The sequence below is a fragment of the Manis pentadactyla genome, chromosome 2 (assembly GCF_030020395.1).
Source record: "Manis pentadactyla isolate mManPen7 chromosome 2, mManPen7.hap1, whole genome shotgun sequence".
NCBI classification, from domain to species: Eukaryota; Metazoa; Chordata; class Mammalia; order Pholidota; family Manidae; genus Manis; species Manis pentadactyla.
This window is the reverse complement of record NC_080020.1, coordinates 149,519,053-149,545,367: the sequence shown is the minus strand read 5'-3', so window position 1 is coordinate 149,545,367 and position 26,315 is coordinate 149,519,053. Positions and strand designations below refer to the sequence as shown.

Genomic DNA, 26,315 nt, shown 5'->3' with positions numbered 1-26,315 from the left:
TTTGGAAGTCATTGTGTAAACTTCAAAGAATAACAAAAAACAAAACAAACACATGTCATTTTACCTTTATTACAGTTTATATCTTTTTCTTATTTGTTGAATGACAGAAACAATGAGAAATAAATTTGACTTCATTTAGCTTTTTCTTTATAATTCATCTTTTATAAAATTATTAAATTCTAGAGAGTATGGAGTTGAAACCCTGTAACTATCATAATTATCTAAATTTCTGTAGTACAGAAACAATTCCTAACCCTTTGTAAGTGATTAGTTCAAACAGCTTTGATCCAAAGTTCCAGTGTGACAGCAGAATTTGGATGGGGCTTTGGTGTTGTAACAGCTTTGATTGTGACCACGTGGAAGTGCAGAAGTCAGGGCTTATTTCTCCATATGGAATGGTAGGTAGGCTGACCACAGGTGAAAGTTATGCCATTTAGCAAATAACTAATTTGAAACTAGTCCTGAAGTTTGATGCTTTTTAAAAACAAGTGCTTGTGTAATGGCCCCAAAATACCTGGGATGAAATTCCCTTCTGCTTGGGGAATTACTAATACACAAAGCATAGGGAAGCACAGTCACTGACTACATGTCTCAGCATGTTAGGCATTTGTTGCACTGTCCAAATCATTTCCCTTCATCAGTCTGGACAAGCAAGGCTCACGATTAAGAACTCTGGTGATCTGTTTTTTTTGTGCGTGTGTGTGCATTTTCTACTTTTAGAGCAAAACATATAGCTTGCTGGTACTTTGTATACTACATTTTAAACAGGCCTTTTCTTCAACTCACTTGTAAGAAAAACAAGAGGTCCATTTAAGTAATGCTGCCTGGCTTTTTTAAGTGAACGGAGCTCCTTTGTGCAGGAGATATGACACTTCCCTTCAGAGTGCCTCTCAATGTCATTTGCTGTACATTTGGTTGACACCCTCAAACGTGGTCAGATATGCATATGAAACATTGTTTCTGAACATTTTTTTAAAAAATTAAAGTGTCACTGATATACAATCTTATGAAGGATTCACATGAACAACATTGTGGTTTGAACATTCAACCCATATTATCAAGTTCTTGAACATCTTAACTGGCACATAGTTTCTCATTCCTGTTTTCTAATTTTCTACAATATTTTCGAGTAAAATCCTGCTTTTCTACCTCTTAGTCAGTAAATTGTGGGTCCATTCTCTTTCCTGTCAGGCCAAAGAATGAAATTTTCTGTGTTGAGTTAACGTATCTATTGTAAATGGATTATCAAAGTTTCAAAATATACACAGCATATTGATTATTTTGAATAGTTCAGAACCTGCTTCAGGACCTTTCAGTATGTCACAGAGAATTTATGGGGGTTCCTTTTCTTTATATTGTTGGGTGTAGGGCTGTCCCTCCAGGAGAGGCCCAGTGGACAGAATGGCAGGCACATTGGTGGGGATTTTCCTGATTTTGCCATGTGTAACAAAATACCTTGAATTAAATATGCAAATATTTTTCTCCTTTTTTATTTCACTGGATTCTTTTGAGACTAAATTTCTAATTTAAATGAGGCTCTCTGCATCCAGTTATGGTAATGCTGCTCACCAAAGAGAAATTCTATATATGAACATAACAAAGGAAACTTTTTCCTGGTTTCTGTGAAACATCATGTAAAAGTTGAAATTCTAAGTCACATGGCAACATTTTATTAATCACTATACTACACATATCACATGAAACCAGGACAGCCCCGGAATTCCAATTTTTATATGTGTATTGCAAAAATCATTCTGTCCTTTGTACTAACATAGGGTCATGGTAACTGGGATTTTGGAAAGGTAAAAATTTAAGAGTATTAAAAATTTCAATTCTGTTAGTTTCAAATACATTCAAACCAGGCTAACACTGTTACTGTGTTAACCTGATTAGAGGAATAAAGATTACGATTGGTTCATTAATTTTCTATATGAAAATAAACTCTTTAAAGGGCTCAAAGATAATGTATGCACTGAAATATTAAATGGTGCCTTCCAAAGCCAACCCAAGCAAAAGAAGTTAGGTTAATGCTATCCATCGTCTGATCAAATGATTTTTTGTGTGTGGTCTTTTTAAAAAAATTTTATCAAACATACATTACAGTGGCTCAACACCCGCCCACTGCACCCCCCCTTTGGTAACCACTAGTAACTTCTCAGTGTCTATGAGTCTACTGCTGTTTTGTTCCTTCTGTTTTGCTTTGTTTTAGATTCCACATGTAAGTGAAATCATTTGGTATTTGTCTTTCTCCATCTAGCTTATTTCACTAAGCATAATACCCTCTAGCTCCATCCATGTTGTTGCAAATGGCAGGATTTCTTTTCTTTTTATGGCTGAATAATATTCCACTGTGTATACGAAACACATCTTCTTTACCCATTCATCTACTGATGGACACTTAGGTTGCTTCCATATCTTGGCTATTGCAGTGTGGTGATAAACATGGGGTGCATATATCTTTTGGAATTAGGGATTATGGTCTGTTTGAATAAATTCCTAGGAGTGGAATTCCTGTGTCAAACGGTATTTCTATTTTTAGTTTTTTGAGGAACCTCCATACTGCTTTCCCCAGCGGCTGCACCAATTTGCAGTCCCACCAACAGTGTAGGAGGGTTCCTATTTCTCCGCAACCTCACCAGCATTTGCTATTTCTTGTCTTTTGGATAATGGCCATAGTGTGAGGTGACGATTTCACTGTGGTTTTAATTTGTATTTCCCTGATGATTAGCAATGTGGAGCATCTTTTCAGGTGCCTGTTAGCCATCTGTATTTCTTCTTTGGGTAAGTGTCTGTTGTTCAGGTCCACCATGCATTTTTTGATCAGCTTATTGTTTTCCAATGATTTTTAAAGGCTATACAGAGCTATGTATCACCACATCAAATTTTAGATTTTCATGGACACATGGTTTTTGGCAGCTGATCAAAACTGAGAAAAACATATTTGTTACCATAATTACCTCTTACCGTTGGGCATCTATCTTAAGTCCTTACCTTTATTTTAGCAAGGAAGTTACTTTCAAAGGCAGGTACAACTTGGGACATTTTAGTGTGTCGCTCACCTTGAAGGACAGCATGGCGAAGGCTTTTTGAAGGTGACCAGAAGGAAATGTTCACGGTTGTGTTGCCACCAGCCGGCATCCTCAGGCAGACCCATGGTGCCGTCTTCCACTTCAGTCACAAAGCAGACCAAGGCAAGCACGGGACACGCAGCTATGCGAGTGCACACAGACCTACAAGGGCCAGGCAGGCCTCCTCCACTCAGCAGCACAACACATTGATTACATTAGATTCATTCTGAATATTTCACGTGGTTTCAGTTTCATTGAGCAAATTCAGGATAGCTTTTAGGTGGGTATCATACAAAAACATTAATCTCAGTCTGGATAAGAATTTACCCAGATTCAAAATGGAAGCTTCGTAAGCCTGAAGACAGGGCATCTCTTATCACCCATTGTAAATTGCAGCTATTAATAGGTACTTTAACTTCTTTTTGTTCCTCCACAGTGTATGCTTTGGAAAAAGGATTCTTAATGATCAAGATGTAGTGTAAATCAAGACTGGTCAAAATACAATTTTTTATTTTAACAAGATCCTTACAGTCCACTGTCATGCTATATAAATTATTGGTAGGAATTAATATTTCTTCCTTAGTGTTAATAATTATCTTTTCCCCTTGAACAACAACACAAGCTGTTTGAGAGTATGTTTTCAATATAAGAATCAGCACTATTTCTTACAATGAGTGAACTGTAACAGCATGAATTCTTCAGCGACTGTTCCTCACCTGTCAGAATGAAAGGTCACCCCAAGCACGGTCCATGTTCCATGCTTCTCTTCACAATATAACCCCATGATTCTCAAGTCTGGGGGTGCACTGGAAACAGCTGGGGTACTTCAGTCTGGCTCGCGAGGCAGGCTCTGGGCATCCGGTCACTCTAATGTGCAGCCAGGGTAGAGCACCACCCATTCTAGCCCCTCCTGTTTGCTCCAGCCATACTTCTTAGCTCCAGGTGGCTGTGTGGCCTGGGCCTTGGAGCCTTGCACATTACCCTCATGGCCAGCCACACCATGCTCCCTATATTAAGTTTGCTCATGGAAACATGGGGGCAGAGGAATCCTTTCCTTCTGTGGAAAAAGTCATCTAGAACCCGAAGCCCTGAGGATGCGTCACAGTCCTCCCCAGCTATGCCTGGCATAATGTCTAAAGGATCCCATGTCTTATTAACTTTTCAGGCAACATCAGTGTCTCTAAAATGAGATTCCATATGATACTAAGTTGTGCGTGTGCAACTGCAGCTATTTTCAGCGTTTACAAAAGTAGCAGGTTCATGAGGCTCAATCTAACACTTTGGAAAGAATTACAGAAGTCACTCAAAAGAATTTCAAAAACAAAACAACACAAACTGTAATTGCGCTGATTTAATTTCCCTGAGATCATATTTCCTATGCTATACATGTAATGTCTGTCCATTAGACAAAGTGGCTCTCAAGCTTTACTGCATACACAGAGCAGCAGGGTACCTTGTGAAAGCGGTCCGCAGTAGGTCTGTGGGCCTGAGTGCCTGTCTCACAGGCTCCAGGGGAAGCTGGCGTGGCTGGTCCTGGGAACACACTTGGAACAGCAATGCTTTCAGTATTTGAAAGGGACTCTAAGAAAAGATTTATCTACAAATATCATATGAACAAAATATTAAAATCTCTAGTGGAGAATAACAGAGATGTTACCCTGCTCTCTATACAGACATCAATCTTTGGTTTCCAGTATTTCCATGTACTGATTAACTTTAAGGTCTTATTAAGCTTGTAGGCTTTAAGTTCAAAAATAAAGTGCTAGGATTTAAAAAAATGAAAGCATGGCTATATTTAAGAGCTTTTAAGAAACTTACCTATTTCTTAGAGCGAAAAATGGCCTTCGGAAAAATTCCAAAATTGTGCTTCATTGCATAAAACCTTGGTATTGACTTGATTGAAGGGAATGATTTTCAACATACAACCCTGTAGAACTGAGTCCCTCTGAGTAGGCGTGATACCTGACTCTTGCACCTTAAAGATCCTCCATGCTTTGGGCTCTCCCCTGGCTCCTACCCACCACCCGACCCATGCAGCCCAACAAGCACTGGCTTCTGGGAGAACATCATACCTGAAACCCAGGCATATTTGGTCAGACTGACAGCCTGAGCTCTGCAGAGTGTGCGGCCCCAGAGGCAGCGGCCCCCAGGAATCTGGCCTGAAGTGGCATCCGGAGAAAACCCTCAGCCCGAGGCTGCTGAGTGAACAGATGCTGGTAGCCAGAGAGTCCACTGCGCTCACTGCTTGCTTGCCGACCCCGGAGTTTCAGGGTTTGTTTTCTCCTGGATCACGAGTTCTGCTGTCTTTGGGTTTCTGAGCTCTCCAGGTTTCATTTGGGAGGGGCCTTGTCCTTTCCATGAGTATTCATCCTGCCTTCGGTCTGATTCCTTCTCGGAACCAGACTGTTCCTGTGAACCTGTGCCTCTTGGAACTGTGCTAGCCGTTGGTCTGATTCCTTTTCAGAACTGGACTGTTTCCCTTGGAACAGTGTGAGCCTTCAGCCTGATTCCTTTTGGAGCCATGCTGTTCCTGTTGAAACTCTGCTGTTTAGGAATTTTTCTCTTCCCTCTAGAGAAAAACCTCTAAGAAATGGAATTTTGGTCATCAAAATGCTTCCAGGTTCACACCCAGCCACCCCTGTCCCCTTCTGGGTTCCTGGCTGGTTTTATATTTAAATTTTAAGCTCCCTCCTCACACACAGTTAAGTAAATGGACCAACTTAACCAAATTTGATTTAGAAAATGAATGGCCATTAAGGAGAACTCTTCATTTCCCCAAACTTACTTTTCTCAAAGCTGAATTGAACAGCCATGGCTCTGAAATTGTCCAAACTGAATAGGATGCATATTTTAATTGGTATTCTGAAGCTTTCAAACATTATCAAGAATATAAAATTCTCTCTCTGCAAATGAAAATTTTAGACTGAGGGTAACAAATGATTAATACAAAAGGAAAAAGAAAATTTGGATTCTGATGCTTTCCTTCCCCTCCCATTTTCTGTCTACAGACACCTAGCGTCATCTTGTGCTCATGCCCCGGCCCAGGTGCCCTCTTCCTCGATGTCCTGTGCACCCTCCCCCCTCCATCTGCTCTGCCCCCCACTTCCTCAACCTGATCCTCTTGCCATCCTTCCACTTCCCTCTGAATCTCTTACTACTCCCTCCTCTCCTGAACCTACTAAAACCTGCCCTGTTAGAGTTGAGTCTTCTGGGGATCCAAATAAACCCCAACTTTCTTATGTTCCCTGTACTAAGGCTGAATCACGAGCCATACTTAGAGCTGGGGAGAATGCCACACGCTGTGGTTATACAATTTTAATAGTCCAAACTTAGCTATTAATAAAAATAACCAGTTTCTGGCTTTCAGGTTAATCAAAACGAGTCTGTCTCAGAATGATCCTTTTCTACCTCTGTGAGAAATTATAGTATTTTTTACTAAACACAGCATGATCTGGATCTCACCTTAGCCCAGGGAGTCAGGGAGAAGCCAGGAATCTGATTGCTATCCAGGTCCCCAAGTGGAACCAGCACTCATGGCCTTGTTGTAACTTGAGAAAAGTGACAGGCTAGTTTTAGGAGAGCAACTTCTTCAGTCTCTAGGATTTGACAGCGTAAAAGCCCCCTCTTCACATATGCAATTTGACATGCAAACTGGTCCCAACTGATTGGTGTTTTATTAATGGGTTACTCTGGAAATCCTATGGTTGCTTCTCTTCTCAAACCCACCAGTTTCCCATCCTGTAGCTGGCTATGGTTTCCCCTTGAAAATTTTAACCCCACTGGCCCAGACGGGAAGAGGAGACTTTTAGGTAAATGAAAACCACCTTTCCCTGTGACAAGGCTTTGACTGATCTTAACCTTCCCTGGGCCACTCTGACTTTGGACCATGCTGCAGGCCTGGCCTGGACAGCTGCCAGCGAAGCACACCCATTAGGAAGGAAGTCGTTTCACTATGCCACCCGCCCCTCCAGGGCACCTTTTCATCCTAGCCGTGGCCCGTCATTCACACCCCTTGCATTGTGTTTCCCCATGTTGTCCAAATTGATTCTACTCGCTTTTTATTTTGTCACTCCCATCACCACCATAGCGAGGTCTGTGTAGCAACATTATGAAAATAGCCCCTAAGGCTAAGGCAACCCCCAGACTTGGGGGGCCACAAGGGCTAAACTCCTGGGCGACCCCCGAGAGGAGGGGGGCGATGATCCGGCCCACCGCTGTCACAGACTGCCCCACGCCGATGAGAGTGCCACTGGCCTGGGCGCCGCCCACGGTCAGCTGGAGGTCTGTGATGCAGGTCCTGCCCACCGCAGTAGAGAAAGTCAGGAGGGTGGCAGATAGGATGACAGCAGCCATGGTGTGCGCTGTGGCGTAGAGCAGCAGAAGCAGGCAGGTGAGCACACTGGAGTGCAGCAGGATGGCGTGGGTGTCATGCTTGTACAGCCGCATGATGGGCCCCAGGGCAAATCCAGCCAGGGCCCCCAGGGCGCTGCTGTAACTGATGAGGTAGCCCGTCATCTTAGGCCGCACCCCAAAGCGCTCCTCCAGGGCCAGGACAAAGTTACTGTAGTACAGCATGACAGCCACAGCCATGAGCAAGCGCACGAGAAATAGGTCCCACATTGCAGAAAATACCAGGCTCTTCATGTCCTGCAGCATCAACAGGACTTCCATCCAGGGCGGCCTAGTGGTCTTCACGCTCGCCGCCCTCTCCCGCGTGGCTACTGCTTCCTGCAGTTCACAGTTGGTCTTTCCCAAAAGCGCAGAGTTCTTACCCAGCCGCTGGCCGCTGTTTGCAGGGGTGAGCTGTACTTCACTCCATGGAAAGAGCCAAACAAGCCCTGTCAAAATGGCACAGGGTCCGTGACCACAGGCTGCATGCACAGGATTCCCAGAGCGCCCCCAGGGGCACAAGCAAGCATTCCTGCTTCACGACTGACCTCTGTTCAGACTGACCTCTATTTCTGAATCCAGTTTTTAACCATTCCCACAGCTACCTCTACTCCATTCGATATCAGGGAAAGAAATCTACACCTACAAAATGTTCACTTTTTTCCCAGCTCAAGAGCCTGTGATGATCATATCTCAGTTCTTAAGCTTTATGCTTAAATTCTTGCCTTCATCACCTTTCTGGTTCTCTGCCTACCCACCATCCCCCATCAACTCACCATCCAAACAAAGACTGCATATCTGTACTCCCTACATGCTAAATCCTGTGCTAAACACTAGAAATATATTAACGGACAAGATAAGGCCTCTAAAATCCCTGCCCTCAAGGGGTTAAAATCTAAAAGGGAGTTTGGACAAGGAAACAGACAACCGGATTACATTAGCGCCGTGTTGAAGTGGCGCAAGCTGCTACGCACAGAGACAGCTGGCCTTGGCTTGGCAGGTGGGTAGGGACAGCTCAACACCAACAACTTGAGTACATGCCTGGATCTGCTCCCTATCAGGAACCCCATGTGTTCCCCCACACCTTACAACCTCTGGGGGTGCCGTGCTCATAGACCATGACACGTGACCTTACCCAGCAGCTCTGATTCCCATGCAGATAACCCTACCTTTGCCCCCACGGGACTGGCATATTCCTGACTCGGTGGCTTTATTTATCTCATGCCATCCAAGTAGAATGACCTCTTGCCAATCCATGCCCCCAAATTTTCTTGAAATAAAATTCAAGCTTGCCACTCTAGGACATCTTTACCTACGCATGCCTGCCAGGATCTCCACATGGGCATCAGGCACGAGGCAGTGTGCACAAGGCCCACACTGAAACGTGGCAAAGCAGGGATTTGAATCCAAGTCTGTCCAGCTGCAGAGTTTGAGTTCTTAACCATGGAAACAGAAGTCATGGAGATAAGACATGAGAGGCCTTTCTCAGGTAAAGGGCAGATTAGAGTAAGGATAGACGCTGACGGGGTGAAAGAGTTGAGGAAGGCAGTCGTGGCTGTTGATGAGAAAAGTATGGCCAGACTGGAATGGGAAAACAGCAATACAGTGTGCCCACGGCCCTGGGAGGTCACCGCCCTGATGCGCTGCCTGCTGGCAGGCCCGCCTCTCCCTCTCCTCTGCCACCTGCTTACCCCATCTTCAGTGTGAAAAAGAACTCCCTACTACTTTAAGCCACCATCACTGGGAAGGCCTGCAGCTGAATGTATTCCTACCTGACCCAGATCCCTTCCCAAGCTCACATTAGGGTAACACACAAAACACTATCTTTGGAGACTCCAACATAGAACTTCATAGGTGCGTACTTTGTTTATACACTGATTTCTGACTTCAAGGGCTATCACAGTCGTGTACCTTTCTTTAAATGGGAAGTCAGGGGGCCACCTGCTCCTGCTGAAAGTCATTTTACCTAGATGTACCCTGACCCATCACACCTCACCTCCTGGCTGAGGGTGCAGGTTAAACTTCTGGTAGAAAATCATCAAGTATTCCTATGAGATTGAGATTAAACTCATGAACTTTGCTTCCGAATGTGATATCCTAGCTCAAGATGGAATTCATCATTCAACCTGCATCCTTGACTCCGAAGGTTCAAAAAGCTGCAGGAAAGTAGAATATCAATCATTACGTGTAAGGAAACCTGAATAGCATGAGCCCTCTTATTTACAAGGTTGTATCTCTAAGGGTCAGCCATAACAGTTTCGGGGTAAAGAGGTTCATCCCTTGCTTTAAGCAACTGACCCTGCATCCAAGGAGACCACAGTGAGAGACACACATAGTCCTGTGTGATTCCTTATTCATCAAATATTACTGAACACTAGTTACATGCCCGGCCTGTTCTGGGCAGGGGTACTAGCAGTGAGGAAATCCCTATCCTTATGGAGTTTATTTTCTGACTGTGTGTGTTGGGGGTTGCTGGGGAGGGGGGCAGATATGATATAAGCAAGAAAATAAATTGATTATACACTTTCAGAAGTGCTATGAAGAAAACCGAGTTATTCTGAACAGAATGATCAGAGGAGGCTTCTCCAAGGAAGCAAGTATTTGAGGCTCGAATGATAAGAAGAAACAAGCAGTAAAGATACATGGAAAGAATGCTGTACGTGGAGGAAAGAGCAAATTGCAGTGCCCTCCTGTGGGAGTAAGCTGGGCGTGTGTGAGGCTTGCCCACCGCCATGCCAGCCATGAGAGACACACACATGCTTCAGCATGAAGGGAAGCCATGGGGTCCACAAAAGGGGACACAGTCAAAACTTTCATTTCTGAATAATAAATCTGCCTATTCTAGGAGAACAAATTGTAAGGAGATGAGAGAAAAGTAGGCAGACTGGTCAGCATGAATGCATAAGCCAGTCTTCTCATGATTAAATGTCAACTTACCAGCATTGAGAATGAAGACAGAAGAACAGATGAAGGCTGTGAGATAAAACCCGCCGTCTAGCTCTGTAAGATATCCGCCAACCACGGGGCCCAGGATGAAGCCCACACCAGATGCCGTGTTGAGCTTTCCCATCACTAGTGGCCGTTCCTTCTCAGAAACCAGATCAGACAGCAGAGCCCTCGAGATGGTCTGTGTGTGTTTAAAAATGCCTGCAAGGGGACCAGAAACACTTTCAGTGACTCTCAGGGTGTAATCACTATGAAAGGCAGAGAATAAAGAGCTTCCACAGTGACTACCCACTGCCATCCCAGCCAGCACCCAGTGTCGCCGCAAAGTTCTCATCGCTACTGCTGTTTTCCTCTCTTTACATAAGCTCTCATCAGAGGCTTTGCAAGCACAGAGAGGCCTTCGCTATACATACACATGCAATTGATTTATTTTAAATGAAAACACACATGCGGGGCAAGAACTCACCCACAGGGACTCTAGCAAGGGCAAACAGGAACACACTGGTAGATGCTCCAAGAATAAGATAACCCAGGGCGCTGAGCAGAATGCATGCCAGCAAGGAAGACCGCCTTCCCACCACATCGCTCCAGCAGCCCTGTGGAGAGCAAGCAAGGAAGCGGTCCTGTGACTCACTGAACTCACCAGCACCACCACAGAAATGCCCCCCAAATGTGGCCCAGTGGGAAATGTCAGGGAATATGGCATAAGATCCTCAGATGCTCAATTCTGTTGTGTCGTTTGAGTAAGTTTTCTCTGGTCTTCCACACATGGAGTGGAAAAACACAACACAGTTTTTCTTTTTGTTATCATTAATCTACAATTACATGAAGAACATTATGTTTACTAGGCTCTCCCCTTCACCAAGTCACCCCCACAAACCACATTACAGTCACTGTCCATCAGCGTAGTAAGATGTTGTAGAATCACTAACAACACAGTTTTTCATCATCAAAAAAAGCATCTAGGATAATCTGGTAGCTAAGAATGGATGGGGAAATGGTGAAGTACAATTCTTAAAAACCCCTTTTCATCTTCATTCTCACTACTTTATGTAACAACTCCTCAGTAACCACATTCACTGTTAAGAAATTTAGAAAATACTAGAAAAAAATAGAGAAATACCTCATAATCCCCAAATTTACATGTATCCACACTCTATTTTGTAACTTGCTTTTCCACTTAGCAATACATCTTGAACGCAAGTCCATGTCATTAAAAATTTATCTGTTTTTTTTTTTTGGCTTCATAGTGTCTGTTCCCCACTATCATTGACAACTGTAGATTTTATCATTAATTTTGTCAGTTTGATAGATTTACATGACTTCTCATTGCTCTAATTTGTATGTCTTTGATTACTATTGAGGTAACTTTTCACACAATTTTTTTCCTTCAGTTTTATTCTGATGTAGTTGACATAGAGCACTGTTTATGCTGAAGGTGTACAGAATGACTTGACTTGCATGTAGTACACAATGATTATATCACAATAAGTTTGGCTGATATCCATCATCTCTCATAAAGATACAAAAAAAAAAAAGAAAAAATATTTTCATTGTAATGAGCTTTTAGGATTTACTCCTGTAGCAACTTTCAAATAAACTGTACAGCACCGTTAGCTATAGTCATCATGTTGACACTACAACCCCAGACTTACTCATCTTGTAACTGGAAGCTTATACCTTTTGACCACTTTCCCTTACCCCCAAACCACTGCCTCTGGTTTACAATAAATCTGATTTTTTTTTTTTTTTAGAATACACATATCAGGGAGATCACACAATATCTGTCTTTCTCTTCGGACATATTTCACTCAGCATAATGCCCTCAAGATCCATCCATGATTTTGCAAATGGCAGGATTTTTTCTTTTTATGTCTCATTGGTTATCCATTATAGGTATCTCACAACTTTTTTATCCATTCACTTGTTGAAATACTTGGGTTTTTTCCATGTCTTGGCTATTGCAAATAATGATGCAATGAGCACTAGGGGGTGCAGACATCTTTTCAACATAGTGATTTCATTTCCTTTGGATATATACCCATAAGTGGAAGTGTTGGATCATACGGTAGTTCTACTTTTAATTTTTTGAGAAGCCTTCATACTGTTTTCCATAGTGGCTACACCAATTTACATTCCCACCAACTGGGTACACGGGTTCCCTTTTCTCCACATCCACGCCAGTATTTCTCATCTCATCTATTTGATGACGGTCATTCCAACAGGTGTGAAGTAATACCCACTGTGGTTTTAATTTGCATTTGCTTAATGATTAGTGATGTTGAGCCCCTACTCATGTTCCTGTTGGTTATTTCTGGAAAAATGTCTATTCAGGTCTTTTACCCATTTTTAAATTCGATTATTTGTTTTTCTGCTGTTGAGTCATATGAAGTTCTTTGTGTATTTTGGTTATTACCGCTTATCCAATATATGGTTTGTAAATATTTTCTCCCATTTTGTAAAGCTGCCTTCTCATTTTATAGATCGTTTCTTATCCTGTGCAGGTTTTTGATTTAATGTGCTCCCACTTGTTTATTTTTTATTTTGTTGCCTGTGTTTTAGGTGTTATATCCAGAGTATTTGTTTTCACAACCCAAGTAAAGGAACTTTTTGCCTATGTTTCTTTCTAGGAGTTCTATGGTGTCATGTAAGTCTCTAGTTGTAATCCCCTATCTGGGAAGCCTTGGAGTCTTGCCAGGCATGGGCTCCCTTTTGAACCATTCTTGTTGCAAGTAAGGAAGTTTGGTTAACACCATGGAGGTGGCCGAGGATGAAGCCTGCCCAGGGGTGACCAGCAGAGACCCCAGTGCCTCTGAGTCTAAAGGCAAGGCATGCAGAGAGGAGGGCAGAGCCCCAGGGGCTCAGACACACGCAAGGGGAGACCTGAGCGGAAGCCAGTGAGGAGGAATGACAGAGAAGGCTGATGCCACTTCTGCCCGGAGTCCTGGGAGGTGGGGAGGATCACAGACACCTCGGGCTATGGAGGGCAGCCAAGTGAGCAGCTCATTCCAGCTCATTCTTTACTTATATATATTCAGCACTCCATAGCAACACCCTTAGCCTTTAGCCAGAGCAGCCTCCCCAGCTGGCTGGAAGTCTGGTTACAAAATGCAACCAGAAGTCACTGGGTGAAGTTTCAGGGAAAGTTCCTGAGAGGTGGGGAAGGGGAATGGCAGACTCGCCTGTTTCTCTTCATTGTCCCTCATTCCTTCTCACGACTTTCCCAAGATGCGGGAGGTCAAGCGGCCATCTGGCTAAGGACAGCTGAGCAGGATGCTGGCAGGCGCCTGGGCCACTAGCAGTGCTTCAGACACTTGGACAGCCTCAGGCAATTGGCTTTACTTTTTCTCTTTATGTTTCTCAAGTGCTATGTTCCACACAGACCTGCACAAGCCTAACTAATAAGTCCGGTTCAATGACAACATCTCCATGCTGACCCATTTTATATACTGAGGTTGCGGGTGAGGCTGTTTAAAAAAAAAATGTAATTGCCTTAAAATAAAAAAGTGCTAAACACTACACAGCGATGTAGCATTGTCTGAGAAGGGTCAAGAACAGGGGTTCCATTGCTGTGTGGTTCCTGGATGATGCCCCTTTCTGGACCTGGCTAGCAGGTGGTCATACTGCATCCTGTTTCCCTCATTCCTCGGGGATGTCCAGTGACTTTCCTCCACCCTGTCCAATTAACCATGTAATCCGAGCCTGCCTTTTTTCCCTGCCAAAAGCCAACCATACTTTTCATGCCCTTTCCCCATTTTTACTGAGGCGTGTCTCTTTTTCTTAAGGACCAGAAAGATCTTGTTACATAGGATATAAACTGTCATAAAATTCCTTTGTAAGACATAAGGCAAATCCTCCTAAGTATTGTTTTCCTTCTTGTTATGAATCCTTTCATCCAGGTTTCACTTCAATGGATTTTAGAAATTCTCCACTCTTTCAATCTCAGTAAGACATCTCCTGGCCATCTTGTGTTCACAGGGCAGTGATACCAGCTGGTAATTACAGGTTCTGAACTGTTATTATTATTCCTCATGCTGCAGACATGAGTTAACAATTACATATAGATACATATGTCTATGCCTCAGTTTCCCTATCTTTAAAACAGGGATAATAGCATCTGCCTCAGAAAGTCTCCCCCCGTCTCAGCACTTGCTATGTGCTCATATAAAATCAGTCATTAAAGACCCATAACCACCAAACTGGTGGCTGAGACCAGTTATTATAAGGATTAAATGTAATAAAGTACTCAAAACAGGGCCTGACACATAGTAAGTACTTGATAAATGCTAGTCATTTTTACTAAACTACACATATTAAAAAATATTAACCGAATCTGACAGAGCACATCTTTTCTTTAAAAAGATTTGTTTTTGAAACTAAAGTGTTTTTAGAAAAATTTATGATTAAAATATGTATTTATAGAAGTATTGGCTAAAAAGGACATTTTAATTAGGTATTCCTTCATTTAAAGGATTTCTAAGGAAGGTTCTTTTTAAATTACAGCTACGAAGTATATGAAAAGTGCTTTGTAAGCACTGACATAATAAAGCAAAGCGTCAATTTGTAAAAGAAGGTTGGGCCATTGCTGGCAATAAAAATTCTCATAAAATGCCACTATGTGCCAGTGCTCTGATAAGTGCTAGTGATAAACATAAATAAACAAATCAAGCCGGGTCTTTATTCTCAGGGAGATCAGAGTCCTGGAGAGGAAAGGCAGCCGAATAATGAAAATACACAGTGACATAACTGATATAATGTTACACAACCTATAAAGTATTTTGGTAGTGAGTTTCAAATAAAATGGGAAAGATGTTTACTGAGATGCAGCCTAAATTCTTCCCTCACAAGAAATAGTATGAAATATGACATGTTGCCCTACAAGTAAGTGCATTACTCTCCTATACAACCTGATATTCATCATCTATTTACTTTTTAGACTATTAAGGCAATGACAGATGACTTTTGGGGAAAAGAAATAATATGGGCTTAAGGTCTAAATACTGAGATTAGATGACTTGGTCAAATTAAACTCTGTGAGTCTTAATTTCCTCCTATATAAGAAGAACATATCAAACTACTTCCCAGGGTCACTGTAAAGGCTAAAGGAGAATAAAATTATTATTGTGCAAATTTAATAGATGATAGACTTCAAAAAAGACAAATCAGGAAGTAGCTATTTAGTTATTTAAGAATTCATTATGGAATCTAATTTTTTTTATATTTTAAAATATATTTTACAAGCAAGCCACTCTCGGGAACCAGTACTGTACATAGTGCTCACCAACTGTGAGACTTCTGGCCAGCTATTTGGACCACGGTCAAGGCTGATCTATCTGTAGGACTACATTGACTATTCCTTTGTAACTGGCTGAGCCCTGGAAGCTCAGGTTTCAAGGCCAGAGTGGCCACAGTGGTGCACACAAAGGAGAGGGAGGGGGTCGATCAGGCAAAGGAGCCGGATTTCAAACAACTAAGTGGTCAGCAGCAGGAGTGACAGGATCAGCTCCGGGCTCTCAAGAACCCCACGATGTCCATGCACAACCAACCAGTCTGAATGGCTCACTCTGTCTCTACACTAAAGTTTTATAATTAATAAGATAAATAGTTCAAAGTGCACAATTTCAAATAGAATCCTAGGAGTCCGAATGGATTTGGTTATTGTCAATTAACTGAAACAAACAAAATTGGTAATAGCGTTTGTTTACAATCTTTTCTCCTAGAAAAAGTCAGCAGGGAATAAAGTTTTTAAAAGTGGGTTCTCTTTCTGACTCAGTGTGTTCCTTTTAGAACAAACCTTAGGCCCAGGTCTTCTCAGATGCTGATGAAGAAGAGAGACGACTGAAGGATCCTCCTTGATCTAACAATATTGTCAATCTTCACTGTCTGTGTATTTACTTTTTGGTAAACCTCAAGCCCCCAGTTTTACTTCAGCCATGATGGATGGAAAGCATATGGTTATGCTTTTAAAATATGTTGCCAGATAGAAGATAACTTACCACCAGTGTGCTAGAAAAGAGCTGCAAAATGCCATAGGAGGAACCTGCAAAAAACAGCAATATTATCAATAAAATCAGCTAGAGCTGTGAAAAAAATGGATTAATGTGGCAGGGATAATCATATATTCTGAAACCTCTCTGAACACAGGTAGTCTAGGAGAAGAAGAATTACATTTGCTCCCAGTAATATTTTTAAGTATTTTAAAGACTCATTTTATCCCATTTTCAATTCCTTTTGGGTAATATTTAGCTACCAGACTGATTTTTTTCAGGTACTTAGTTCAGGGGACTTAAAATTCTGTGCTCTGAAAACGTGCAGTACTAACTACTCACCTATGATTCCGGCTATTGTTGGGCTTGCTCCCAGAGACTTGACATGAAGGCTCAGTAAAGGCACAACCATGCTCACACCAAACAGATCCTACACAACAAAACACTAGTTAACCCAAATACAGATGGAAGCCTAGGTATGAGCTTCCATTTTAATTTTTATAAACTGATTTCATAAATAAAATCAATACCTAAATTTTAAGCAAAGAAGAAATCATAATTGTGTGTGTGTGTATTCTATAGTATGCTATCCTCATCATCAGGTTAAAAGTTTTCAAGAAATCAAAATATGATGGATTATAACAGTTGCTACCTATAATGGCCTGGATCTCCCTTGCCTAGAATCCACTTTCACTGTATCTTGTTTGTAATCAATCCTCAATAATCAAGCAGGATATGCTACAGAAGTAACTCAGGTTATTTGTTTGTAGGTAACAAGTGGGAAAGGAGGTAGGGATCTGGTCATAATGCGTATTTCTTGGCAAAGCAGTACTTGCTTAGCATGAATTTCCTCTTGGAGTTAAGGAAGGTGAGTAATCTGGTACAGTCTTACAAGGTAATACCTGAAAAGAAAGTGTCAGTAAAGCAGGAGGAGAGAGAAGGAAGTAGTGAGGGAAGGCCAGTGTTCTGCAGCTCTGTTCTGGAAGTGCAATGGGCTCTGGTATCAGACAGACAGTTCCCAATCCAGCTCCATCACTTGCTAAACATGTGGCCTTGGAAAGTTATTTAATGTTACCAAGCATCAATGCTGTCATCTGTAAAAAGTATGGATAGTAATACCTCCCTGGTAGAAATACAATACACATTAAGAGACATAATTAATGGTTGAGAAAGGTCTGAGATATAATACAAGCTCAGACATATTTTATTTTCTTCAGTTCTGGGGATAAGTACTGATCTTTTCTACTAGGTATTCTGAGTTAACAGAAAGACTGTAAATTTTTCCTTTTGTTCTCATTCCTACTTCATGTGGTTACCTGCTACAACTAGTTTAGGAGGAGAGAAACACACTGCACACACACACACAGTTTTCTTTATATACAACCTGAATTCCTTTTCTTATAATCTTGGTTAAATAGAAAGAAAGAGATGTATGAAAAATATATTTTCTTTGGCCCACAATTGATCTTTTATTTCCTCTTTTTCCTGGTGGCTATATATGTACCTAATTTTAGAAACATTAATTTCCAAATGCACCTTTCAGTGGTCCTTTTCCATGGTTACATCTTTATATAGTCATATAGTTAATATACAGTGATCTTAAGTAGCTTATAAATTTATACTACTAGAACAATGATCTATTATTTCTATAATTTTTAGATTATTTAAAACTTCTTTTGAGTCTGAGCCAATTTCTTTTGGGCTTTACTGTCAGCAATGTCTCATCAGCCTAATGAAGTTTTACATCATTTAGAAGACCCAAAATACATCAGCTACCTATTGAGTTTTCTGGATCTTTCAGAAAATGAAACTCGATTGACTAAGATTTTTTTCCCCCAAAACTCATTTCCCATATCACTTGTCATTTAATATTTAACTGGGTATTCCAAATAAAGGTTGGGAAATATTTAAGCAGATAGGCCAAGATCTATGGAATGAAAACAAAGACTTGTAAGCAATAACTGATAAGCACTATTATTTTAACACTTTGCAAGCCTGAAAAATATTATCTTTTTCCAAGGATACCAGCTGCTAGCTCTTTCCTCTCAGGAAATTTTGTTCTAAAACTGTCTTCTCTTTTAGTGTAAAAGGCAACTTCCCTTTACTTCTGAATCTAGCCTCTTGCACTTTAAATTTGGCAACTAGTCATGTGCTTGAAACTATTTACAAGAAATCAAGTGGGAGGGGCCCACTTAAACCTTTCCTGGAACCTCTACATCTCTCAGTGAAAACTGATTAATACATTAAAAAGGCTCAGGATCTTTTTCAGGGTTGGAACCCAAATATTTCTTGATTTCTGGGTTATCTCAATAAAAATAAATAATCACCTGACTAAAGCTGATGACATGGAATACAAAGCTTACCAGATATTTGGAGCAAAGAAGAGATTGAAATCATAGGTCTGAGTGCCATCTTAAAATGCAGCCAACAAGATCCTAAAGGGTCATTTTATCTTCCTTCCTAAACAAAAGCTGGAAGCACATATAAAAGCTAAAAACAGAACATTTTGGCAAAGGACTTAATCTTGTTCCCTTCCTCTCTTAACTGGAAATGATATTACCAAAATTCTTAGGGGTCTTTACATCTCTAAATACGTTAGAAATAACTAACTTACATAAGATGTTCCCTAAAAAAGAGACTTTAGATCCTTCAAGGATACCCAAAGTGAATATATTTTAACTGTTTACAGCATTTTTCGTTTAAAAAAATCCCTACTCTCTTTTAGCTTTTGGGAAATCTTACATTTTCCCTGAAGATATTAGAGATCTAATGATTGATTGTTCCTGCAGACAAGGGCCCATGAACTACCCACACAAGTTTACTAATAAGAGTGTAAGTCCTTCCAGGCAGGTACTGGGTGTTACAGTGACTGGAACCCCACAGCCCTTAACCGCATAGGTTTTCATAAATTCCATGAGTAATAAATGGATGGATGGATGGCTTACTTTACGATACACCCTTCTACACGGGAAATTAATAGTAATTGTCCTCATTAAAACAGGACACACATGCACACACAAATCATGATAAAATCAAGCCTGCACTAGGCAATATATAGTTTGTTGAAAGGCAGATGCGTATAATTCACCGTGATTCGCATTTTTAAGCATTACATCCACAGGAGTCCTGATGAAAATGCGCGTAATTCCGTCCAGGGGGTCATCAAAAGCCGCTTCCTAGCCCGGCAGAAAGGCCTGTGTCTTATCTACCACACCCACAGCCACCAGAGCAGTTCGGCGGTCCCAAGCTCGCCCAGGCACCGCTGCCCGCTGGCCTGCATGCCGTGCACCTGCCAGAGCAGCGAACCTCCGGAGTCTGCGCTTCGCCCCGAGCCCAAGCACTCACCAAGAAGCCCACCAGGTAGAGGCAGAGCCGGAACCCGCGGGCTCCGACGGTACCGCGGCCGGGAGTTCGTACGTCAGCCGCTGCCGGCCGCTCCTGCCGCGGCCCCGGGGCCGCCGAGGCCGGTCCCGGGGCCGAGCCCAGCCCGCCGCGGGGCCCTGGCTCCATGCGGCTGCGGGCTGGGGAAACGAGTTCTGCGCCCAACAGACCGGCCCGCTGCGCGCCTACTCGCCCGCAGCGGAAGCGGGGGGCGTGCGCCTGCGCAGAGAGGTCGACCGCGGGCCGCCGCCTGGTGCTGTGTGCGGGCGAGGCTGGCTCTGCTGGTTGCCGCGGGTTCGCGCCCCAGGTCGGGAGAGGCTGGCCTAAGATGAGCTGGCGGAGTGGGAAGGATGCACCAGGTTTATGATGGTAATGATGATACTCTACATTTCCATAGGATAACGACCCCGCTGCCCCCACCACTGGTGGGCGGGAGGGAATTGTGATGAGCTTCACCTCCGAGTACAGGGTGGCTGGCCCTCGGTGGTGACCAGCCCGTCCGGAAGACCCACAGACTTAGGGTTCTGAGTGGCTGGGCCCGACCGGAATAACAGGGCCCCGCCAGACTTCTGTGTGCCTACTTGAAAAACGAGGGAAAGACGCAGCCTAACCTCATAGCGTTGAGAGTTCCACAGGCTACTGAGCACGTTCCCTGGGATGTGCATTGTGCGCAGATGGAGATGGTCTCCGCCCGAGCTCGGGTTACAGTTCCCTGGAGTAATAAGAGTTAAGCACATGATAAGCAAACACGATGAATTAAAAATCATAATCCTACAATAAGCAAGAAACTAAAAACAATAAATAAAATAATGCAACAAGCGATGTAAAACAGCAAGATCTGGCTGTGGAGACTAAAAGAGGTGTGGAGTGAGCTGCTTTGGAAAGGCAGCTCAGAGAAGAGGCTTGTAATCTGAGAAGATTTGCAAGGAGGTAAAAGGGGCGAAGCTCTCTAAACAGGGAGATCAGGGAGGTAGGCAGGAGAGCAGATGATGCAGGACCTAAAAGGCCATGGTGGGCTCTGGGGCTTCTGTTCTGAGTACAGTGAAGGAAATGAGGCAGTGCATGACACCAAACAGTGGTTATGAATCATATAGCTGCCAGACACATGGGGAAACAAGTACTTAATAACCATTAACAATGGTTACTAGCCCCTCTTTAATTCAGGAATTTATTTCATCACCTATTCCTCTCACTCTGGTATCAAAAAGAGTCAAATTTTACTGAGATTATGACTGGCAATCTCAATTTAATTGTGCAGGTTGCTCAATTACAACATCTGTTGAATTCAGTCTTACAAAGTTCCTCATGTGAAAGTTAGGGTGCTTGCTGTTTAGGAAAGAATGAGATACTGAAGTTTAGAATGGAAGCATGTGGCTGGATGCAGATGAAACTGACGATCCTTTACCCGCAGTTAACTCTGAGCCTCATTTGCCTCATTGCCAGGTAGTTTGCATTCCTGTATCTGAGGAAACTAGCCTTCCTGTGTTAGTTCACAAAGTCACAGTTCACAAATCAGTTCCCAAAGAGCCCCTTGATTCAAGGGGTCTCTGGGTAAACTTAGGAAGGATCTTGCAACAGTCACATGAGTACATACCATAAATCTGTCTTCCAGAAGGCTGCAGCAATTACTAGAGGGCCTGCATCATGAAAAAGGAAATCACCAGGTCTTTCGGGAATTAATAGACACTGCCTCCAAATTGACACTAATTCTTGGGGACCCAGAATGCACTCTGCCCCACCAGTAAGAGTGGACTGTATTGGTAGTCTTCAGGACCACTTCCTAGGCTCAGTGATTGGCTAGGAGAACTCACAAAACTCAGCATATGGTCGTAGTCATGGATGAGATTTATTTTAAGGAAAGGACACAAAGAAAAATCTGCAAAGTGACTTACCTGGGGCAAAGTCTGAAAGAAAATAGGTACAAGCTTCCCAGAGTCCTGTCCCAGTGCAGTCAGTCACACAGGGTGTAATTCTTCCAGCAATGAGTTGTGATGTGTGGTCTGCAGGGATGCTCTTAAAAACTTAGTGCCCAGGGTTCTTATTGTGGGCTGGTTATATTGGCCCCCTGTACTTTGTACCTATCAAAATTCTAGATTACCCAAAGAAAAGCAGGTGTTCAACAGAAACTACATTGTTTGGACAGGCAGTTTAGGCACACTGAGTCATTCTTATGAGTTAGGATGGCAGAAACCTCCCAAAATCTGAGCTCCCAGATGCCAGCCAAGGGGCATTTTAAGCAGACTTTTCAAAGGATGGTAGTCAGGTCTGCTATGTTAACTCTTTTCTGAGTAGGACCTTAGATCAGTCAGGGGATAAATGGAATCTGGCTCAGGTTTGGCACAGAGTGGGCCCATTTGATCAGTGGATGTAGCCTTTGCTTATTTCCTCAGTTCCTGAATGTTGATTGGAATAATAAATGTGACATCTGACAGTATCTGCATATTAGCTCTCTGACACATAGGTGAGCCCCAGTAGAGTACAGAAGGCTATATGGAAACCCCAGGAACTTCCTTCCTTGTCAACATGATAAAACAGAAGCAAAATTTTATTCCTGGAGCAATTAAAGAGATTGATGTTGACATAAAAGACTTAAAAGAAGCAAAAGATGGTCATACCTATCACATCTCCATTTAACTTACTTGTTTGGCCTTTGAAGAAGTCAAATATATCTTGGAGAATGACTATGTCAAAATAAGAGAAAGATCTGCATCAAGTCCAAGCAGAGGTACAAGGTACTGTACTAATGGCCTTATGGTTCAGTAGATCCAGGGACCCTCAGAGTATATGTGCCAAGCAAGGCTGTTGCCTGGTGCCTTTAGTGAGAGCTGCAGAAGAAGCACAGCACCGATCTCCGAGATACTGGAGTCCAAGCAATTGGAGACTAGACAACTCACTATGAGACATCCGGTCACCATGTGGCCTGAGTTTCCCACCACAGACTGGGTGTTCTTTGTCCTCCTCTCCCTGATTAGTTTCTTAGAGTAATGCTGTAATGAATTACCACAAATCTGTTGCCTTAAAGCAACAGAAATGTATTTTCTCATGGTACTGGAGGCCAGGAGTCTAAAGTCAGTATCACTGGGTCAAAATGAAGGTGTTAGAAGGACCATCAAGCTTCTACGGGCCCTAAGGGAGAATCCATTCCTTGCCTTCTCCTGGTTCTGGTGACTGCCGGCATGCTTTGGCTTGTGGCCATATTACCACAGTCTTCAAAGTCAGCGTCTTCAAATCACTGTCCACCCTGTCTTCACATTGCCTTCCCCTCTGTGTATAGGTCAGATCTCTCTCTGTCTCCCCCCTTTAAGGATGTATGTGATTGCATTTAGGGCCTACCCAGATAATACAGGATAATCTCTCCATCTCTAGATACTTAGTTTAATCACATGTGCAAAGACTCTTTGATATTTGCTGTATAAAGTAACACTCCCAGGATCCAGGATTAGGATTTGGATATCATTTTTAGGAAGACACTTTTCAGCCTGTTACATCCACTTAGATATAAGTGTGTGTGCATCATCAAATGAAAGATCAATCTTGAGCAGTTTCAAAAATTACAAAATGCATGAGCAGGTGGCTTGACTCAGAATCCTTCAATGTTGACACCTGCTCCACAGTCTCCTCCCTCCAGCCATGGTCATGGGCTCTTGGGGGTTCCTTACAACCAGTTGACTGAGGAAGAAAAGACCTGAAGTTGGTTAACAGATAGATCTGCATGATATTCTGGCACCACCTGAAAGAGGACAGCTGTAGCACTCACTGTAATACTGTACAGGGGTCTCTGAAGTAGAGTGGGGAAGAGGAATCTTACCATTGGTTGGAACTTCGAGTGGCATGGTGGTTGGTTACTCCGCCTAGAGTGAAAGATGGCTAAGAATAAAGTCAGCTATCCATGGGCGCATGTAACATGCAGGCTAGATGCAGCAGAGTTGGAAGATAAGTGATGAAGTCTAGAGAGGAGACATATGGATGGATGTCTCAAAGTGGCAGAGGATTAGAAGGTCCTTTTGTCCTGTGTGAATGCCCACCAATGGTTACCTACCACCGAGAGGCTTTTAGTAGTCAGGTGGGCAATACTGGTGTGCTGTTTGCATGTCCCCACCCACACCAGTCTTTCTTCAATGAGCCCATGCGCAATGTAGCAGCGATGGAGGCTATCCATGGGCTCAGTGACATGGCCTTACTCTTATCAGTGGCTCTGCTTAATACCTAATATGCCAATAGTAGAGACCAGCAGTTGGTTCCTGCTATGCCACCATGCCATGGGGGAGCAACCTGGTAGAAGGCTCCTCTCACTATCATACCTGATAGAATATTTGCTAACCATTTTGGCAGCTTTAAACTCTTTGGTTTTTAAGGTCTTTGATCCCAAAAGGATAATGAATCCACCAAGGGGCATAACAAAGGTTCTATTGAATTAGGAGATAAGACCACCACCTGGCCATTTTGGCTTCTTTATGCCACTGACATGGAAAGAAAAAGCGTTTACTCTACTTGCTGGAGTGGTTGATTCTGATTACCAAGGAGAAATTGAAATTTTATGCACTAGCATTAAGAAAGACTGTATCTGGAAAACTATAGAAACATAGGAAGGAAAAAAGATAGAGTTATTGAAAAACCAGAACTTTCATCTAATGAGCATTTGCATCATTCCATGAGGGAAAGAACTCTGACCAGCTGATAGTTTGGCTGAAGGCAAGTCAAATAAGAAATAGGCAGGACAAGAAGGAGCCATAGGTATCAACTATGATCTTTTGCCAGTTACAGAAGTAAGGACTGTAAAAGCTTTGGGTATTTTCTCTGTTATACATATTCAATCATTTATATATGCTAGCCACTTTCTTTGGTCTTCTTCCAAGTATAAAAATATATATATCCAAGTATAAACATATATATATATATATGTGTGTGTGTGTGTGTGTGTGTGTGTATATATATGAGTGGTTGGAGCTTAATTTTACAATTTGGTCTTTAGGTAACATGATACTCACTGAGACTGTGAATGTATTTGAGGAGTAATATTATACCCAGAATGGGCACAACGACTGTTGAGACTGTTCCATTCTGTTATGTGGAAAATAGAATTGTTTTATGGACATGTGGATAGAAGGATGTGTTTGGAAGCTGGTTAACCAAAGGGTGGACTATGCCAGTTACTGTTATATTGCTCTCAGCTCCAAATACACCCATCATTGCCCTGCTCTGTGACACTGGAGCTGGACCCCGTAAACATTTCTCCTTTACTAGCTGGTGTGATGGTAAACTTTTTCAATAGATGGTGCTGAGGGCCACTTCATGAAGAAAGAGCTTCTCTTCCAGACTGATGTGCTTAACTCTCTTCTTGCCCCTATGGTATGTAGCAGCCAGAAGAATGTGAGATACCTAGTGGTCCTTAGGCGCCAGCATGTTTCACTGGCACCCATGCAGGCAGCAAGTTCTGCCAGCCTCCCTGCTGGTGGCCAAGTGAACCCCCCAGGTGTTTTAGCAAGTAACTTCCCAGCCTTTCCCACAGGCACCCCTGCTGGTGCTTTCCCTGTGAGTTCACCAGTGTCTCAGCTGAGAGCAGTAGGCAAACACAAGAATGGAAGCTATCCAGTTGCTAGGAAGAGGTAAAACTGTATTCTTGCACCACATGGTCACCTGTGTACATGCGCACCTTGTGCTTCCCTTTCCCATATTTTGTGGATATTGCATTTTTTTAGGAATTGAAAGTTTGTGACAACCCTGTGTCAAGCAACTCTGTTGGCACCATTTCTCTGACAGCATTTACTCACTTCATGTCTTTTTGTCCTATTTTGGTAATTCTCGCAAAATTTCAAACTTTTTCATTGTGATTATATTTGTTAAGGTGATCAGTGATTAAGACTTGCTGCAAGCTCAGATGATAGTGTTTTTTAGCAATAAAGTGTTTTTTAATTAAAGGATTACTTTTGTTTAGAATAATGCTATTGCACATTTAATAAACCACAGTATAGTATAAACTTAACTTTTATAAGCACTGGAAAACCAAAAAAATAATTTTGACTCACCTTTTTGTGATATTTGCTTTATTTCAGTGTTCTGGATCTGAACCCACAATATCTTCAAGGTATCCCTGTAGAAAATACTAAGGGATCTATACAACAATCTACTAGAACTAATAAAGTGAGTTTAATGAGGTTCCAGAATACAAGGTAAATATCTAAATAACAATTTTATTCACATATCCTAGCAATGAACAATTAAAAATTGGATTAAAAAAAACAATTTTGAAAACATTAAATATGAAATAGGGATACATTTGACCAAAACTGTGCAGAGAGACAGTCCTCTTTGGACCTATTGAGCTCCCATGCTTCTGACTGGGCAAAGTAAGGTGGTAAGCTTCTAGTACTCTTATTTGTGCCACTTTCCCAGGGCTGATTGTACAGCTAGTAACCCTGAAAGATGAGCTAATATCTCCCCGCTAGTCAAAAATAAAGCTTACTTACTGCTTATAAAAGTAATGGGTACTGAGCATAATACCCTCTAGCTCCATCCATGTTGTTGCAAATGGTAGGATCTGTTT

The 26,315-nt window shown here is 42.4% G+C and overlaps 2 protein-coding genes across 5 annotated transcripts in view; one reads left to right on the top strand and one right to left on the bottom strand.

Moving 5' to 3' along the window:
* Positions 1–53: 53 nt before the first annotated feature.
* On the bottom strand, positions 54–20,004 carry MFSD9 (major facilitator superfamily domain containing 9). 4 transcript variants are annotated; one of them, XR_008995723.1, is made up of 7 exons: positions 19,736–20,004; positions 16,733–16,820; positions 16,400–16,443; positions 10,870–10,999; positions 10,395–10,604; positions 5,141–7,906; positions 54–4,665 (listed from the first exon to the last, which is right to left on the bottom strand). XR_008995723.1 is itself a non-coding variant. In XM_057496886.1 (7 exons), exons 3-7 carry the CDS (start codon positions 16,800–16,802, stop codon positions 7,116–7,118), a joined length of 1,245 nt encoding a protein of 414 aa, XP_057352869.1. In that variant the 5' UTR covers positions 16,803–16,820; positions 18,754–18,861; positions 19,736–19,871; the 3' UTR covers positions 54–7,115. The 4 variants fall into 4 exon arrangements, 2 of the variants coding, with proteins under 2 accessions (XP_057352869.1, XP_036763308.2); XR_008995722.1 differs by having other exon boundaries at positions 54–5,651; positions 5,854–7,906; XM_057496886.1 differs by adding an exon at positions 18,754–18,861 and having other exon boundaries at positions 54–7,906; positions 19,736–19,871.
* Positions 20,005–20,008: 4 nt separating this feature from the next.
* The window catches only part of TMEM182 (transmembrane protein 182), an 80,517-nt gene continuing 74,210 nt past the window's right edge, over positions 20,009–26,315 (top strand). Inside the window, exon 1 of the mRNA XM_036907415.2 lies at positions 20,009–20,140. Within this exon, the coding sequence (XP_036763310.2) occupies positions 20,135–20,140 (6 nt within the window). The 5' untranslated portion in view covers positions 20,009–20,134. The remainder of the gene's footprint in view (positions 20,141–26,315) is intronic.

Excerpts from the sequence above, each read along its gene's own strand:
- MFSD9 (XM_036907413.2), bottom strand. The coding sequence starts at position 19,900 with ATGGAGCCAGGGCCCCGCGGCGGGCTGGGCTCGGCCCCGGGACCGGCC. Across the intron at positions 16,821-19,735 it reads TCTACCTGGTGGGCTTCTTG|GATCTGTTTGGTGTGAGCAT; the intron begins GTGAGTGCTTGG and ends TTTGTTGTGTAG. Across the intron at positions 16,444-16,732 it reads AACAATAGCCGGAATCATAG|GTTCCTCCTATGGCATTTTG; the intron begins GTGAGTAGTTAG and ends TGTTTTTTGCAG.